This window comes from Gavialis gangeticus, unplaced genomic scaffold, assembly GCF_001723915.1.
Source record: "Gavialis gangeticus isolate Ggan-Ray unplaced genomic scaffold, GavGan_comp1, whole genome shotgun sequence".
Lineage (NCBI taxonomy): Eukaryota > Metazoa > Chordata > Crocodylia > Gavialidae > Gavialis > Gavialis gangeticus.
In genome coordinates this window covers 17,761,849-17,781,107 of record NW_017728996.1, presented here as the reverse complement: position 1 = coordinate 17,781,107, position 19,259 = coordinate 17,761,849, and the positions used below count along the sequence as shown (strand labels likewise).

The 19,259-nt window shown below is 52.2% G+C and overlaps 1 protein-coding gene across 2 annotated transcripts; it reads left to right on the top strand.

The window, feature by feature from the left end:
- Nucleotides 1-6,278: 6,278 nt before the first annotated feature.
- Nucleotides 6,279-15,127, top strand: RLBP1 (retinaldehyde binding protein 1). 2 transcript variants are annotated; one of them, XM_019504070.1, is made up of 8 exons: nt 6,279-6,588; nt 8,565-8,601; nt 9,769-9,897; nt 10,400-10,604; nt 11,767-11,945; nt 12,907-13,065; nt 13,729-13,839; nt 14,484-15,127. In XM_019504070.1, the coding sequence occupies exons 2-8, from the start codon at nt 8,590-8,592 to the stop codon at nt 14,640-14,642; spliced, it is 954 nt and encodes a 317-aa protein (XP_019359615.1). In that variant the 5' UTR covers nt 6,279-6,588; nt 8,565-8,589; the 3' UTR covers nt 14,643-15,127. The 2 variants fall into 2 exon arrangements, with proteins under 2 accessions (XP_019359615.1, XP_019359616.1); XM_019504071.1 differs by lacking the exon at nt 6,279-6,588 and having other exon boundaries at nt 10,372-10,604.
- Nucleotides 15,128-19,259: the final 4,132 nt, after the last annotated feature.

Sequence of the window (19,259 nt, the reverse complement as noted above, 5' to 3'; positions counted from 1 at the left end):
GCCTCACTAACCCAGAGCCTGCCCCCAGGCTGTCCCCTACAGGACACTGGCCCAGCATGCCTGCCTGTTCTCCTGCCCAAGCCCTCCTTACAGGGAGTTACTAGTTTTTTTTTTTTGGGGGGGGGGTTTAATAGAAAATTTTCCATGTCCCAAGTAAAATCAGCCAGTTCAATTCCAAATCCATGTGAATCATTCAAGAACCACATGTGGCCCTGCTACTGGCAAGCATCCTCCACCCCCGCCTGGGGCTCCAGATACTTCCATATCCTTTGGCGGGCATCCTCCATGGAGGCCCGAGCCCAGAGGCTTGGGGTTCGGATGCCCCCAAGTTTTGCTTGCCTTCGGCCATATGGCCCCTGGAGCAAGCTAGGGAGGAGTCTCTCATTTCCATAAAGGCGGCATGTAGCCGAGATCCTCCCACTGGAAGTCAAAGTGGGAGGTGAACTGTCTGTCATTGGGAGTCCGGTCCACAAGCAGATGAGGAAGTTACTAGTGCCCTTTCCTAAGGTGCTAATTCCAGTCCCAAGGAGCTCAGCAGCATCCTGGCTGGGTCGCTGAGGGTCCATAACATTTTCAAATGACTTATAGCAAACATATGGCAACAAACAATCCAGATCCTTCTATTGGGAAAGCACAGGCCCTCTCATTTACTAATGGGGAATCCTCACTGATTGGAGTCAGAGGTCTTTGACACACAGAGCAGCCCTGACTGCACCCAAAAGAGGGCAGTGGTGCTACATGCAAACCAGTCAGGTGTTTTCCCACCATCTAGCAACCTTCCTCTTGAGACTGTGCTTCACTTAATTAAATTCAGTTCCCTGAATTTAACTCTCATCCCAGACACTCCCAGGTGGGTTTGTGTCATTGCCTCCATTTTGCAGAAACTAAGGCACGGAGTGAGGAAGCGACTCATCCAAGTGCATCGAGACCAGGAGCTGAGACTTCTCATACCCAACACTGGCTGTGCTCCCCTGCTGCAAAACAGCTTCTTGGCAGCCCCCAGCCACACACACCATGTCTTTCATATGGACATGCATGTGCAACGTGCACACACACACTCTCAGGTACATTGTTGGCCTAGCCTGGGTCCCACAGGGACACACAGTGACAAGGCTGGTGATGGGAGGAGTTCCACCTGCCCCCTCCACCTGGATGAAGTGGAGGTGGGGCAGGGGTCAATAGAGCTGCCTGGGAGCTCTGGGAAAGGGAACCTCCAGCTTTCATTTAAAACAACCCTTTCCCTTGGGAAGAGCCTTGAAAAGGTTATTGTAGCTAAATCACTGTAAAACAACATCTCAGAGCAAAAGGAGTGTGAAGTCTGGTGTCCATCCTGCACTATCAATGCACTTTCCCTGGAGAGCCAGGTACTGAAGTGTGGGGTGCTCTCCAGCAAACAATCTCTTCACAGTCCTCAGCCTGGCTGGACACAAGCCTGAAACCATTGCTGATGGAGAGCGGAAGCATCTGAGGAAGCTGACCAAAATAGCTTGTAACTGGGTTCACGTGCAAAGGCTGGGACTGTTCATGCCAGTGCTCAGCTCTGATTCTGCAAGGGGAACTCACCTCCTGCATTCCCCTGACTAGGTCCAGTTGCAGCACTCAGGGGCGGCACCACGTCATCCCTGACCTCATACGCCAGCCCAAGAACAAAAGATACAGGGCCAAGCTGCTTCTGCACTGAGAACACTCTACTGACTTCAGGCCTCATTTCTCTATGCCCCCTCAGCCCAGAGTCTACTGAGCTGGTACTAGCAAGGACTCTGGGGTGCATTTGTCCATCCCTCAGAGTGGGGACACCTTCAGCTACCTTCTATTACCCAGCATGATCAGGAGAGACCTGCTCCCATGACAAAACCAGACCACAGCCAGAGACTGCAGGCTCATGAACCTGCAACTCAAGTTGAGGGAAACTCAGCAAAAAAGCATGGTGAGACACGGAGGAGGTGGGAGGTGTGTGGCCAGAGCAGGAAGAAGTGAAGGCTGCTTTTAGGAAGGCAGTGATATTTTACCCAAGCCGTGCTGTGTTTGGTGGTGTGATTTTAGGGGACCCTTTGGAAATATCATGCTCCAGCAGAAGCAACATGTTCAGATTACTCAGTCTGGCCCCCAAAGGAGCACTTGCGACCCCCTCAGGAACTACAGAACCGCCATCTCCCAGCATTGGAGAGAGCAAAGAAGGACTTTTCAAGGGTGATGAGATTTGTATCTAACTCTTGTCTCTGCCCAGACTCACTGTGTATGCCAAGTCACTTGGTCCAACCATGCCTCTGTGTCCCTCCTGTATGGTGGGGACAATGACTCCAACCCAGCTTCCAGAGGGATGGAGCCACGGGACTCAGCCTACTAATCAAAAGGCACAGGTATGGCGCACAATCCTTCATCAGGCCTCTTATGTCCCCTTTGTTCTGTGCTTTCCAGGGATGCAAGAGAGAGCAGGCTTCCCAGTCACACCAGCCTGTGGAAGGAGCCAAGTGCTTCCTCCTGAGGCCCCTCCTGATAACTGTGCTGGCTCCCAGGCAGAACAAGGGCTGCATTCTCCCCATTATCTCCACTCCAATGACTTGCTTGTGACGGCGCTGAATGGCTCTCACACAGGCAGCGGTCTGTACCAGCAACTGTGAAGCCCATCAGATATAAACAGGTCACTCCGCTGGCCAAAATAGGCCCAATGTCCCGAAGACAGGGCTGCCTGTAAAGGCAGGACAGCTCACCTCCACTGGGCTTTTCATATTTCCTGGTAAACTTAGGGAGTATTAGATAGCTGGGTTAGTCTGAACTCAGGCAGAAGACAGGGCAGGGTGGCACGTAGTTTCAAACGGCTTCAGAGCATAAGCTTTCATAGGCAATAGCCTACTTCAGCAGATGCTGTATGATCCACTTAGGGGAAGCAGCTTAAAGCAACAGTTATTTTGACAGGCCTGGAGCCTTCCCAGCAAACTCCCATTGAAACGGGGTCTGGGGAAGACATCACTTCCTTGGTACAGGCCTCCTGTGGAGCCTCACATGTGCACATCCTAAGCTGGACTTTCTGGACGAAGGGTCAGTCCTAGAAGTACCCACATCCCCTGGGCCATGTATTCCCCCTTCAGCTGCTGGGGGGCTGGAAATGAGCATTACCATCAGTGATGTGCAGTGGAACTGCAGAGCTTCTAAAGCAGAAGGGGCAATGGAATAGGTGCTACGTCCTTCCCGCTTGACCAGAGCAGGGCACGACCCATATTGAGAGGACTCCCGCCTCCAGAAGGGGCCAAAGCACACATGCACTTTGTTTGCATAAGAGACAGAGACTTTCCTGGCTGATCCCTGCAATAATTAGGTTTACACCCTTGGGTTGAGACTGGCAGGTCTGATATGCAGGGTACTCACTTAACACACTTCCAGGACACCAGCCCCATGTGCCCATTGTAGCTCTGCCCAACTCCTAGTGCCAGAGCCATTGATGCAAAGCCCTCATCTCTTTGGATCAGCTTGGAAACTTTCATGAGCTGTGAGAGCTGCTCTAATGCAGCCACTGTGCACCAAGCCTCACAGCTCACCTCCCCACCACAAACTCCGCAGGGCAGGTGAGAGCGGGGTGGGAGATGGTCCAGATGTTTTGTGGGGGAGGGGGGAGATGGTGGGATGGGAATGGGGTAGCATTACAGCCTAGACAAGGGAACCCTGAATCAGCAGATGCCAAATGGAGGAGTGTGAAGCCCAGTGGTTTTGACCTGATTCTGCTCCTTCCCTTACCCACCCTGAGTCATGTGTCTTCCTCCCCCCTTGCAGCAGGGTCTCTGCTCAGTTTGCAGTGCACGGATATGGAATTCAAATCCTTCAATCCCAGCAGTGTTACAAAACATGCCTTGTGTAAGCCCCTTCATTCCTGCACCCGCCACTTAGCCAGGGCTCCCCTTAGCAGCGCCCTTCAGAATAAGAGTCTGGCCATGAAGGAGAGTTTTTCATGGAGCCGTGTGTTCATTACCTTGTGCCACAGGGCAAGTGAGTGAGCCTCCTTCAAGGGGAAGTAACGCTCTTCTCCTATCAAAGCATAAGTGGCTGTGAACGGGTCTGCAGATATGAGATGCAGAGCCCTTTGCCAGACCAACTGTGAAGTTCAGGGACCTACTTCCCATGCCCTACCGAAAGCAGGAGCCCAAGGAGAAGGCTTCTCACTCCTGTACTCATCTACTGCCTGACAGAGCTCTCTAGCTGTCAGGACCTGGCATCCATGCCCATGAAGGATCACCATGTCCTTCTCACCTCAGCCTGGTAAACTGGGATGGTTGGTGAGGGGGATAGGAGGTGGACACTGGGATTGCCTGGTGCAACCCAACTCATACACTGACTATACTTTCAGGGATCATTTCTACAGTTGGTCATTTCTATACTTACCTGGCAGAGGAAACACCATGTATCTGGGTCCATGAAGGCAGTTTTCCTTAAGCCCGCCCTGGGATAATTGTTTTTCTGGCATGGTTTACTACATGCCAAAGTGTTGGGTTTAAAATCCATTTTATGGAAATGAGAGGCTTCTCCCTAGCTTGCTCCTGTGGCCATATGGTTGAAGGCAGGCGAAACTTGGGCGCATCTGAACCCGAAGCCTCCAGGCTTGGGCCTGCATGTAGGATGCCCGCCAAAAGACTTCAGAAATATCTGAAGCCCCTGGTGGGACCACGTATGGTTCTGGACTGACTCACGGGTTTGGACTTGATTTGGCTTAGAAAACGAAAAATGTCATCTTTAAAAAAAATACACTGACTATACAGGCAGTCCCATGCATTCAGATCTGGAAAAAGGACGCACGGGGAGATTTCAGGGCCTCACTGGAACCCCGTCTCCAGAAACACCCTGAATATAGAGCAGAGCTTGAGGAACTTAGCATTGTATATCTGCATGTGGGGATCAAGTCCAGGTGGGCAATGTCTTACACCAAGAGCTTGCGAGTGACTCCTCCTTGGGAAGGTCCCAATGGAGTGGCTGTTTGGGAGCAAAGTTAAAGCTAGAATAGGCTGTGTTATACAGCGAGAGCTCAGATGGGAGCTTGGACTCATCTGTTCTTGGTGAATGTTGTTGGCTGATGAATCTGATTGCACAAGAGAAAGGAGGGGAACTCGTGTTTACATGGCTGAACACCAATCCTTGGTGCATGAAGGAGTCACTTGGGTTCAGTTCCAGTGCACTAGAGACTGCAAGGCCCTTTTAGACGTAGCCAAGTGTGAGAAAATTGTCTTTTCCTGACCAAATTGCATGGGCAGGAGCAGTAATCCCACTGTTCATGCAGAGCTGTCACCTAGGGTCCAATGCCCTGTTGAAGTCACCCCTGGAGGTACTCCAGCAGGAGGGAGCTGCCCCTTTCTTCTTCATGTTTGTAAAATCCAGCCAGTCCTCTTTCCTTTTTTAAGAGATTTATTTCAGATTCCAAGAGATTATCAAGAGGCTTCACCTAAAATCCCTGGGAACAATTTGAAGCAGAGTGTTTAGCACTTACCCTTGTGACACGGTGAGGTAAGATCACCTCCTCCCCATGTGGAAAGCCACTGTCTTGTCTTGGCAGTAAAGATCAGGAGAGGCTGGCTGTCTTTCAAGCCTATATTGATCCTTCAAAGCCATTATGCATTGCATCTGGGCTGTTTGGCAATTTTACCAAGTCAGGGCCTGCTTTATAAGTTGGCATGATAGGCAGAACTTCACCCATATGTATCCTCTCTCTGCAGCAGGATGATTAACACACTCCAGCCACATTTCAGTGTGAAAAAGGAGCAAGCCACACAAGTGCACTCAGGGGGAGCGGCAGAGCGAAGTGTGGTGAAGCCCAGGCCTTGGACTGGCAGAGGCTAGGATGGAGGGGCAGAGCTGTGAGGAAGGCTGCCCATTACCCCCATGTGCTGTCCTTCACTTTGGTCCCGGTGGCCAACTCCCCACTCAGTCATGAGGCCAAATTCACTCACAGATTGGCAAGCAACCATTCACAAACCCAACGACTGGAATCACGAATGACCTGGCCATGCTGATACCTTCCCCCAGCCCCTGGGAAGGAGACAGACCCAGAAAGAACAACCTCCCCAAAGCCCTGTCCCAGCTCCATCCCCATCCCTCCCATCCAGCCTGCAGCTTAGGCAGGGATCCCCTTCAGTGTGTGAGGACAAGAGACGGTTTCTCTGGGGGAGAGGAGAAGCTGTCAGCCCACATCCTCCACCCCGGTCTCCTTTCCCCAGTGCCGAACACTAATGAGCGCGGCCCTCTCACACAATAAGCAGCTTTTATACTACACTAATCGGTCTTAGAATCGCCCCGGCTCCCCCCTCCTCCACGCACGCTCCTGCCAGCCAAGAGGCCTCTTGTCCCCTTCCCCGCTCCCTCCCTCTGCTTATCTGCCTGTTGCAATGTTTAATGGGGTCTCTCTCCTGTTTTTGTGCTGACTTAATTAAAAAGCAGCTGTGAGCAATGCCTTGTGACGGCCTAATCCCAGCCCGGTGACTACAAAGCTTTTGCCCAGGTTTCTTCCTGCTGCATTCAGGCCTCTCACTTGCCTGTCTCTCCCTGTTCTAGTGCCTCATAGCCTCACGCCCTGACTCCTCCAGGACGGTTCGGCTTCTGGTGTCTCTGGTGAGTAGTCGGGACTCTTTTTGGGCTCTTAGTATCAAAGATATTAATCCAGGCCCCCCATTTGTGTGAGGGCGGGAAGCGGGGAATGGAGAGCAGGGGAGGACAACACAGGATTGTGCCCTATAGTCTGTTCTCTCAGGCTTTGCCCAGTCCTAGTTTGAAAAGTCTCAAGGAAGAGAGCTCTGGTGCCCTTTCAGGGGAAGACAGTTCAATGGCCTGAGAGCCAACGGAGAGAGGAAAGCACTGTAATGTCCTGCATGGGTTTGAACTTCAGGTCCATTTGCTTCCCCTACTCTGGATGGGTGGATGGTCCACAGGACTGAGCCCTCAATGCTGCTGCTGCCAATTCTCCTTCTCTGCTGCTCAGACCTTGTCTGACTCAGAAGCAGGGTCAGTGAGCAAAGACGACACTGGGGTTTATGGCTTGTCCTCCCTGCTGCACTCTGACCAACAGCTTCCTTCAGTAGCTGCCCATCAGGGCTTTTTGTTCCTGCTCAAGATACCTGTAGGAAGGCTTCCAGGCTTGGGCAGCTTTTGGGAGGAGGGCAGGTGGGTTCTGGGGACGAGGCGTCTATTTTTGGTATTCGAGGACTCAATCAGAAAGTCAAGCAGAAACTTCATCCCACATCCAGGAGGGAAGAGAGAAATGGACAAACAACACAGAGAGATTCAGGAGCTACAGGGCAATGACTGATAAGGGAGAATTATTTGCTGTCTAGTATGTGCCAAACAGAAACCACACAGCACGCTCTTGGGCATCCTCTTATCTGTATCCAAGGATATCCACCTGACAATTCTTGGAAGAGATCCTGAACTGGTTTGCTGTCCAGTGGGGCAAAGTCCCATCACAGAGCTCAGGTCCTGGCTCAGGACAGGGGCAGCAAAGGGGTTGTGCAGCTCAGGAGCAAAGTGCACTGGCAGGGTTGCACAGGGGCACCCACAGGACTGGAACGTGCAGGCACCTCGAGAGCATGTGAAATGATCTCTGGACAGAGCACCAAGGTCTGCTCTCTGTTATACTTGCATGATCCCAGTGAAGTCAAGCATTTGTTTCACAGCTTTTGAAGCACTTTGGGATCCTTTTAGAAACAGAAGGGAAAAGCTCAGATAGGTCAGGGCAGCTGCCCCTCATTGACAGCATACACTGAAGTAGCTGCTCTGGATTACAGCAGGATGCTATATATTTCTCTTCACCTCTCTGCAAAGATCCTTAGGAATTAGCCCTTGCATTAGCGTACAGAGAATAGTGAAGTTCACAAAGAAAAGAATCAGAAGCAGGAAGGTGCCTCATTCCCAGAACCACCTGCCTGAAAACCAGCCTGCCACCCTTGGGACTGCTGCCAGACATTAAATAGGGCCATCCTGAAGAGGGTCTTCAGAGGAACCTCAGGTCTGTCTGAGATTCCTGCTGTGCTGCTGGGACCTTCGTCAGGTGCCTCGGCCCAAATAGATATGTGATGGGTTAATTGCCGAGTCCAGCCAGCCCCATGCACTTGTAACAGCCCAGGCTGCATTGGATGCCTCCCTAAGAGCTCCCTAAGAGCAGCGGAGCTAGGCATTTCTGTCTTCAGGAAAGAACAAGGTTGAGATGGAACCAGCTTGTCTGAGCTCCTGGGGTCTGTGAGGCCTCGTGATTACGTCCAACTGTGCGATTCTCCTCTACGAAGCTCCAAGGGGGAACGGCAAGTCCTTCACACCTCTGAAAAACAAGGCAAAAGAGTGTCAGGACAGCTATCCAAACTCCAAGGCCCTTTGACCCAAGTGGCCCTAACGTTTCTCAGATCCACTGAGTTGCTTGGGAAGGAGGAATAATTATTACCTGAGTGAGCTGAGGGGGAGGTGGGCATCCAATGGCAAATCCCATTTACATCCCTTCTCCTGATTCCTGTGGAAGTGGCCAGGCCAGGGCACCTAGCAGGGCAGGTGCTTTGGGCTGTGCAGATGCCTCATGGAGAATTCTTCCTTGTCTCTTTCAGGACCTGTGGATGCCAAGGACGCAGCATGTCTGAAATGGTGAGTGCTGCTTCTGCTCAGCATCCCCTCTCCACCGCCACTGCCCTAGCCAAGAAATACAGCAGCCAGATTAAGCCTCTGCTCTCCGCTTGTTCACAGAACTGCCAGGCTGAAAGCATCCCCTACCTCAGTGTCAGGCCGGTGCAATGTCACGGTAGCCTGAATCCAGCCAGGCAAGGTGATCCCAGGTGAAGAGCAGGGCTGGACTGGCACTGCTGTTAATAAGCTCTCTGGGAGACTGGTATGGGCAGAACTCTAGCAGCTTGCCACAGAAGTGCTTAAATGAAGTTCACTAGGGGACAGTACACAGAGCAGGCCTGACTTGTGTTCACACACGATAGGAGCTCTGGAGATGATGTGCAAGCTTCTCCAGAGCAGCCTGGAAAAGCCGCATGGGTTGGCTATCTCGCCCCAGAGACTACCTTATGTCCAGCATGTGGGTTTATAGCTGTGACTGACGGGAGATTCAGCCCCTCCTGCCCCACACACTCCTCCTGCCTCATCCTCCCTGGGCTTTTCTGGCTTTGAAACTAGCAGGTCACCCATGCCAAGCGATACCACTGGCTTCCCTGGCTGTGTGGTGCCCAGCCTCGGGGCAGCACCACGACTGTACTGAGTTCATGTGGATTTAGCTTCCCTGGCCATACTGACCTGTGTATTTCTGTGGCCCAAAAGACAGCACGGACTGCATTCTTCTCTGCAGCTCTTGAACAGCACTAACCAAAGCTTGCCAGCCCCTTGGCATGGGTACTCCAAAGTGCAAAGTTGAACTGCTAGCACAATCTGCCAGCCTCAGGCCAGCAGGCCTCCTTCATAGAGGAACCAGGTTTCCTAGTATTCAACCCATGCTAAGTGCAGCTACCCCCCACCCACCAGCAGCATAGGGAACCCTTGCCTGTATCTGACCCTGACACAGGCCCCATTGCAACCTCTGCCCATCAAAACTCACCACCCGCCTGAGCCTTCCTCACAGCCAGAGGGAGCTCCCTTGCCAGATCCCAGCACAGACCATTACCTCTGGTGCCAGCGAAGTCACTTAACCCTAGGTCAGCACAGGATGCTGGTCCAGGCCCCATGGGCATCTTTCTGGTGCTGCCTCAGTCCTGGAACAGGTCACAGAGGGGAAGACTCCTCACGCTATCTCTTCTTGCTGTGGCTTTGCTTCAGACTGGAACGTTTCGGGTCGTCTCTGAGGAGGAGCAGGCCCTTCGCGCCAAACTTGAGCGACTCACCATCAAGGACCATGGCCCCATCTTTGGCAAGTGTGAGAAAATCCCTCCACATACCCTGCAGAAGGTGAGAGCTTGGAAGGGGGGGGTGGGGAGAGACAGCCTGGGTACCAGGCAGATGGGGCCAGCCCCTTCCTGCAAGAGGAAGGGGGCTCCTTTGACTGATCCAGCGCTGAAGATCTTCCATTGCCCATCATCCCATAAGACTCTTAGCCTCACATTGCTCCTATGGCTCTGGTCAGACCCTGGTCTCTCTTCTGGATTGATGCCATGAACCTCACTTGCATGTAGCTGCTATAGGGCACCCAGCCAGAGGCAGTGGAAATACTCTTTAGATGCAGCTGCCGCGTCCCCAGGGAGCATATCCCATCTCTCTGCCACCTAAAGTGGGTTCTGGGGTCATTGCAAGGTGTCCCTGCTGGCCAGCAGAGCGGGTAGGGAGAGCCTTTGAGACAGCAGCTGTGGCTTCCAGCCCTGCTCCCCTCCAGGATGCTGTGCAGCTGAGGTCCTATCCACATAAGCACACCCATTCCTGATTCAGGCACTGGTCTCCCTCCACCCTGCCCCAGGCGAAGGACGAGCTGAACGAGACCGAGGAGAGGCGGGAGCCAGCACTGAAGGAGCTGCGGGAACTGGTCCATGCAGGAGCCAGCGGGCAGGAGGAGCTGGGCAAGGCAGTGGCAGAGAAGGTGCAGGGAAAGGATGACTCCTTTTTCCTCCGCTTCATCCGTGCCCGCAAGTTTGACACCCACAGAGCTTATGAGCTGCTCAAAGGTGGGTGTCCCCCTGCTCTCCCCTTGCCCCCCAGTCTGGGGGGACAAGGCCACTCCCTGCTCCTGGGGCACAGTCACATTCCTCAGAGTGCATCCCAGCTGCAAGGCCAAGTCTATGTACTTAGCAGGAGCTGGCATAAAATGCAAGCCCTTCATGCCAAACTGATCAGCGTCCCTCTCCCTGCAGAAAGGGGCTGATGTTCACGGCTCTCACCGCTGCCACTAGCCCTAGCGAACTCCATCTCTAGGGAGTGGGTTTCATATGGAGGAACAGGACTGGGGAAGGCTGGCAGTCATGGAGGCCAGGCAGCGGTGGGCGCAGTGGGGAGGACTGGTGCTGGTTGCTCAGGAGCTCTGCCTCTAGGATGCTCACAGGGACATGGGCAGCAGGGAACTGAGGGATTTGCGGGTCCTGGTCCTGGTCCAGGCATCACGGGCTGGAACAAGGGGGCCTAGGGGGACAGAAGCGAGGTCTCAGCACGAGGTAGCTGTAAGCCCCTGTGCTGTCTGGCTCCAGCTCCAGGCTTCTTTGTCTCTGTCCCACGGATAATGAGGCTGTAATTAGTGGTGTTGGCACAGGGGCTGAGGAGAAGTTTCTTCCCAGAGTGAATTTCCTCATTTCCCTTAATGGCCATGGACTGCCAGGGAAAGTGGGCTGAGGGTGGGGCTGGCAGAAGGGAGCGAGGCAGAAGGACCCAGCTCTGGGGGAAGAGAGACAGCAGGGACAAAAACATCACATTGGTACTTCAGGGGGAGAATGGGGCTGGGGGCAGCCAGGTTGGGAGAGCAGCCACATGCTAGGCAGGGGGAGGCTGTGGCTGTGACTGGCTGTCAGACTAGGAGCCTTCAGAGCCTGGGTGGGCTGGCAGGAAGCCGGGGAGAAGCACTTTGCAGCACCAGATTCATACTCAGTGCAAGCTCTGTCTCCTTGTGGCTGATGCGTGCCCAGCCTGATGGAAGCCCTGGGCTGGGGCCTCCAAGGTACCCAAAGCCCTGCCAGCGAGCTGCTGTAGGAATGCACGTGGCACAGCATGACCCGGACCAGATGTCCTTGCCATCTGCTTACCGCTATGCAGGCAGAGTCCAACCACTGCACTGGCACCAGGAAAGGGAGCTCCCCCTTATTCCAGACTCTAGCCTTCTCTCTCTCTCGCTGCCTCCAGGCTATGTAAACTTCCGCCAGCAGTACCCCGAGCTCTTTGAAGACCTGACACCCGAGGCCGTGCGCAGCACCATCGAGGCTGGCTACCCTGGCATCCTGTCCAGCAGGGACAAGTATGGCCGGGTGGTGATGCTCTTCAACATTGAAAACTGGGACTACGAGGAGATCACCTTTGACGAGGTTTGCTCAGCCCTGCTGGCCCTAGGGGTTACAGCTTCATTCCCTGGCAGGGGACAGGTCAAGGCCTTTATCTGATTGTGGGCTTTAAACACACCCACCACCATCCCATACCCTGGGCCTCCAAGGTCTAAGCCAGTGGGTTCTCAACATTTTTAGGCTTGAGGCATCTCTTGGAAAATGTCAGCTCTTAGTTTTCCCTAACGTTTTGATTACAGAAAAACAATAGAGCGCTTCTTCCACTGCAAATAATTCAGGAAGACCACAGCAGGTCAGGATGTTTTTTGACTTGCATTGTACCCTGCAACATGCTTGAAATGATCTTGAGGCACACCAGTTGAGAATCACTGGTCTTAGCAAAGCTCTTTTCTCCTAAGCCATGCACTAGTGAATAGCATAGATACAGCATGCCTCACCCCAGGGATCCCAAAACATTTGCACATCACAGGTCATGTTTGGGGGTGCAGGGTTCAGAGCACTAGGGCCATGGAGAACTCTGGGGATGTCTTGCAGCTGTAAATGTACTTCAAAAAGGAAGGTAGGCATCACTACCCCCATTGTAGAGAAAGAGAAACCAAGAGGAGAGAGGACTTGGTCAGTGGCACTCAACATGCAACAGGAATCTGGACAAGTTTAACTCACATGTTTCCCTGGCCTCCTCAGAGCACACAGTACCCCATTTTTGACTCATCTGTCTTCAGCCTTGTACCTCTATCTTCAGAGAGGCAAAAATGGCAGCTGTTTAACAGTGATAGCATAACAATTACAGCAGAGGAGAAAGGAAAAAATCCAGATGAATTCAGGGAGGCAGAATACAGCTGGGCAGGTTGGAATTTAGAGGATCCATCTCTGTCCTCAGGTCCCCCTGGTGGGCCAGTAAGAAAGCGGGGGGGGGGGGGGGCATTTTGGGCTGGGAAGGACTTGGACATTTGTGACTTTGTTTCCCTTTCTCCCTACGGCTCAGATTCTTCGTGCCTATTGTGTTATCCTGGAGAAGTTACTGGAAAATGAAGAGACCCAGATCAATGGATTCTGCATCATTGAGAACTTTAAGGGCTTCACCATGCAGCAAGCATCTGGCATCAAGCCTGCTGAGCTCCGGAAGATGGTGGACATGCTTCAGGTGAGGATATGCTTCTGCTGCCCCCAACCAGGCACCAAGAGGTAGACACAGGCGTGGAGTACTCAGAGATGGGGCTCAGAGCAGCAATAAGGGCATTCTGCAGGCCTGCATGGGGCTCACCTGGGACCAGACTGGCTCAGGGAGGTAGAACCTCAGGGTAGGAGCTCTTGGCTATATAGCATAGCGCTGCATGAATGGGCACCGCTGTGCTAGTAACCCCCAGAGTTGAGCCCCCTCCCTTCACTACTTGCTCCTCCAGAGATCATAGCAAGCAACAGGCACCAGCTGGTATTGCCAAAGGCGGTACCTTGTAGAGATGGTCTGGCCAGTGATGGCACAAGTTGTGGGTGCAGTAAAGTCCTAGTTCCTGTGAATGTGCCGCTCCACCTACCAGAGCCACTCCACCTGCCAGAGGTGCGTCTCACCTGGGCTGCATCTCACCACCTCATCTTTGTCCTGCCGTGCTAGTCTGCTTGGCATCACTACAGAAATACCAATGATGTGCAACAGTATTTGTACATCACCCACGCATACTCCCAATCTCTCACCCAGAAAAGTATATCTGGAAGGGACATTACCACCCTCACAATGGGTATTGACTCCCAATGTCTCTGTGCATGTAGTGCTAAGTAACACAATGTTGCCTGGGTTTTGGATCCACAGGACTCTTTCCCAGCTCGATTCAAGGCCATCCACTTCATCCATCAACCTTGGTACTTCACTACTACCTACAACATGGTCAAGCCTTTCCTGAAGAGCAAGCTTCTGGACAGGGTGAGTGTGTTGGGAGGCAAGGAGAGATGCATACTATCCCTGTAGAGGAAGAGAGGGCTGGGGTCAGGGGACACCAGTTCTGGCTGAAATCAGGGAAAAGCAGAGAGCCCAGAGGAGAAAATGCTGCCTTTGGCATCTCTGGCCAGTGGCTTTTCTGCTTATGGGCAGGTCCTGACTGTGCAGGCAACAAGACAACTATGCTGACTACATGACTAACACCTCAGATCTGGTTTATTGGCCTGTTTTGGCCATAAATGGTGGTTGTGTTGCCCTTTATCAGGATTCTCTCAAGTTCTTCCAGTCGAAGCAGGGCAGATAAGCATGAGATAGTCCCACAGTTGAGGGGGAAGATAGGGGCATGGTGTGGTAGTGGTAGGGAGGAAAAGAGCAGCAAGCTCACTAGGCCAGTGTAGATCCCACTGCTGTGCCATTTTCATTTGCAAACCAATTGGGAACATGAACCTGCTATTCCCCATCTGCATTCAAGCCCTGGTTAGTCTGATGAGATACTTACTCAGGGCCCTCCCTTGGAGAAGGCACCCTCAGATCACCTCCTGTGGCAGGGCATGCTCCCCTTTCTTGTGGCTAGAAGCCCCCATGTACATCTCCGCTCAGCTCTACATCCTCCTTCCTGTCTCACCCAGGTCTTTGTGCATGGGGATGAGCTGGATTCCTTCTTCCAGGAGATTGATGCCGACATCCTGCCGGCAGACTTTGGTGGCAGACTGTCCAAATACAATGGCCGAGTGGTTGCTGATAAACTATTTGGGACCGGGATTGAGGCTGAAGACACAGCTCTTTAGAGCTGTGCCCATCCCCTGCTCCCTGTAAGATAGGATCAAAGGCAGCCTTTTAACCTAGGCAGCCCTTTTACTGTAGCGGTATGATTCTTTGCGATGATACACTCTGGGCGCATTCCTCCATGCCAGCTAGACTCCAGCCACACCGCCGAGAGGCTAGGAACCCTATACAACAGGCCTCAGGAAGAGGGCCCTTTCTCCAGATGCCTGTCAAGGAAAGCTGCCTCTTCCATGGGACATCTGGGAACTGTGAGGAGAGGACAAGACAGGGGCTAGACTGGGAGGAGGAAGCCAGACCCATTGGAGGAAGTAACTGGAACAACCACTTCGCCCCACCTCGCACCCAAACACTGGGCCAGGGCTGCTGTCCTGCTTGCCACCTTCTTGGGTAATGCAGTAGTGAACCAGGCAGTGTCCATTGCCACAGAAGCCCCTATGAAAGGCTGCTTGAAACACATACACAGAGAAATAAAGCTTTTGACAGAAAAGGTGTCAGGTCCCTTTGTATTGGATGCACCAGGGTTGCAGGTAAAGTGGTTATCAGTTTGCACGTATGGACAGGAATAGCCCTGATGTGCTGGTGTTTCCAAGAGGAGGCAAACAGCGGATCGCTTCCCAGGCACCACAAGAGCTGGCTTGAAAAGACAAGGGCTGGGCAAAGCCTTGGTCCCAGAAGTCAGCACCACCCATGCTCACAGGCCTTCTCAGCAGGGAGGCCAAGGACACAGTAGGTGCTAGAGGTGAAGCACACCTCCCCCAGAGCCAGGCTGCTTCCCAGCTGCCTCAGAGGCCCAGATTCCTCATGCTAACTGGAAACGATTGGCTCAGGCTGGCAAGATGTGAAGAGGGATGTTTCACCCATCACCCATAAAGCCCCATCCTCAGCACCCCCACTCCATCAGGCACAAGGATAGCTGGGCCTCTGCAGTGTCAGCTGACCATGGAGTGGCACCAGCCTCCAAGATGCTTCAAATCCCCTGGCAGCCTGTGGGCATTTCCCTCTTCCAAGTACCACATTGCAAGTGAGGAGTAAGGATCTACGCAGTTCAGGAAGTGTCTAAACATGGCTGGATGAAGAGAAGCTGAAGAGGAGAGGAAAGATGCAGCTCTCCTTTCCCCCCCGCACTTCCTTATAGCCTTATGAAAGAAAGGAAGGAGGCAGCTACAGTATTCAGATGGGGGTGGCAGTCTCTCCTCAACCCCCAAGTCTAGGGTGGAAAGCCAAAGGGAATGGGCTGGCTCCTATACTTGCTTTATGAAACAGTGGGGCTAAGACCTTATCAAAGTAAAACATGCTAGTTCCAGTTCAGCAGAGCAACAACAGCCCTAGTCATGGGCTTTTGGTGCTTCAGCAGCCGCCAGGCAGCCAGCACCACAGCAGCAGGAAGAGACTCCAGGACGAGGGAAGCTGGTCTCCTTCCTCTGCCCCATGGTCACCCTCCTTCTAAAGCAAGGCTGTCTCTATAGCACAAACCTTTCGTCCCTCCCTTCCCCAGCTACGCACCAGGACTTAAATTTGCAAAGCAAAATAGCACGGGCCCATTTCAGACGGAGGGTGCTGACAAGGGGTGCATTCATCAGGGCACTGGCTCAGACTCAAACCAAACAGGATGTCTGCTCAGAAGCTGCAGGGAGGATGGGGCCTGTCTGAGGCAGGACTGGGGCTCATTCAGCTTGCCCCAGCATGTGCAAACCCTAGATCTGCCATAGGATCAGCCGCACAGAAGAGTCAGAGGGAGGATAACAGGCCAGTAGTGAAGGGGCTTCGCTCTGTATGGTCTAGGAGGCAGTTTGCATGGTAGGGCTGAGTCAGCTCCCATGTTAGCCAGGGTCCCAATAAAAAGCCACTTACCTGCGCAGCCTGCAGTGACCCGTCTCCTTATGGAGACAGCAACTGCAGCAGTCATGCCCACCTGCCCTACAGCCAGCAAACTGAGGCAGGTTATGAGCCAGTTGGTGCTGATCAAACAGCAGAACAGGACAGCTGCAAGGTGGGGACTCCAGCTTAGGATAGCTCTAGCTTTACCTCTCCAGGTTCTTCATCATCCACACACACAGATCTGGGTTTTTGAACACGATATATCCATTAGCACTTAGTTTGGATGCTGCCACCACTTTGAGGCCTCTCACGACAGTAAGAGAGCCAAGCCCAATCACATCCACTCTGAGTACAATATTTGCCTGTCTCTGCCCAGCTAAGGCTTACACAGGGCAACACTCCAAAACAGGGAGGGGAAAACCCATGTCCTAGAGCAGAAAGACCTGGGAACAGGAGCTGTACTGACCATGGCATCCACCTGTGAGACCCTGCACACACCAGGACAAGACAAGAGAGTGCTACAGGCACTGCCTGCTAGGCCAGGCAGGTCCAGTCTCACAGCACAAAAAGCAGAGTTCATTTTAGCTGAACAAACAGAGGGCGGGCTCCAATGGCACTCACCCAGCACCGCTGCACCCAGCTGCTGAATTGATCCTTTCCAATTTCTCTGCATCATGCTCCTGGCAGGGCAGCAGGTCACCTCTCCAGAGTCTCCTGGTCTCCAAGCAAAGGAACACACAGGAAGAAGTTTAATGCCAATAAATGAAGGGGGCCTTGGCTGGTTTTGGGCTCCGTTTTGTTATGCGTTGGCTCAGCCAACAGGTGCTTAACTCTTTGGACACCCTCCTATTCCAACAATTCAGGTTGCAGCAGGCACAAAAAACAGATTTTATGACTCACCATTGAGGAGTTAACACTCAACACTGCTTTCTCATTCTCTCCCAAGCCCTTAGTGAACAGCATTAGGGAATGCAAGTGGCAAATCCCCCACCTGCCAGACAGGGTGGTTTAACAGCCAGCAGCCCAGGCATCTGGCTGAGATTTGGGCAGGGAGTGCAGTGGAGGGAAGGGGGTCAGCCTGCCAGCACTTATGTTATCTGATGGCATAAGAGTTCACAGCTGCACAGGGACTTGGGAGTCACACCACAGCTGGCCCTTGCTGTTCAGGCCTGCAACAACAGCCAGCTTTTTCCCTACCCCCCTCCCCCCCCCCCAAAAAAAAGCCCCCAGCTTATTGCCAAGTAGGGGAAAGGAGCAGGCAGGACACAGAATGAGGGAGCTAGAGATGCACTGCACATGCAGTTGAGACAAAAAAAGAGAAATCCTGTACGGACAGAGGAACCTGTGATCCAACACCCCATGCCTCCCAACCTCTTGGTGGTGGCTCTGCCATGACCTTATGATGATGAGCTTCCTGGCAGACTGAGCACCAACATAGCCCTCAAGGAAAACTAGGGGATTACCACAGGAGTCTGTCAAGAGCTGCTGCTTTGCCAGTGGATGCTGGATTTTCAGGCTTGTGGGAGCTTCAGGTAGTTGGCCTTCCTGGAGAGCCAGGCCCTGCAACTCATTACAAGCCCAGCTTTCCAAAAAGGCTCCAAGATGACAGCTGTGTTCCCCAACCCACTGCAGCATCCCAGCAACTCTTACTGGTTGGTCAGGGTGTACCATAGTGTGTATAAGGCCCAACCCCTGAAGAGACAAGAATAAGGAAGAACAATATGAAAAAGGGAAAAAAGTAAAAAGAAGGTAACTGGGAAACTCCCATTTGCCTTCTCAGTACAGGGAGATGGGAACATGTGATAGATTGGAAGTTGTGCTTCGGAAGTATTTTATGTTACCTTGGGGAACTCCTTGCCACAGGGCAAATATTTTTAAGGGCAATTGGAATAAAGTTACAGTGGATGGAACAACCCCTCTTGGGTCAGGGTATAAGCCAGCTATCTAACCAGGGAGGGTGGGTTGGGTGGAGGAAGCAGCCATGCTTCTGTAGAGCTCTAACAAATTGGCCACTAACAAGAGGGCACTTACACCAACTTGGAAGCGTTAGGACTGCTGCCAAGAGCAGTCACGATATTGAACTGAAGCAAACCTGCAATCCATCTAATGTATAACTCCCATAGGGCAGGGTGGTACTTCAGGACATGGGGCAGGATGGACCTCAGTCTGTGACCAATAGTTTGTCAGGAGACTTAGTTCACCCATATGACACTTAAGAGGTTGTGCTTGGAGGAAAGGGAGAAGCAGTTAGCTGTGCGCTTGTCTCAAAGAGAACCCCTCAAACTACTATTGGCATCAGAACCAGACGCTTATCTTGAAAACCTTCCAAAATGCCCCTACTCAAGACCTGCACAATTTTAACATGCGCCTCTTGCCCTCGACATTTCATTATTATCTGAGAATGGATTTCCTATGAGTTCCAACTGGGAGATGGATATTGTTTTTATCAAGATACAACACATTCCCATGCCACAGAAGCCCTCAGTGTTTCTCCACAAAGTTATTCCTGCTTAGGGTCTTATAACAAAGGAAATGCATGCAGGGAGGACAGACAGTATATACACCTACCACCGCCAGAGATGAACTCAAAGTCCTTTATTTTTATTTTTTTAAGTAAAGAAATTCCACAGAATCAAAGATAACAAAATTACATTTTGTTTTGCAATGACCCCTGTTCAACACCACACAGAATAAAAGACCAAAAAAATTAAACACAAGAAGAATAAAAATAAAATCAAGGACACTGTTTCTATATATTTTTTATATATATATACACACTTTTTTTTTTTTTTTTTTTTTTT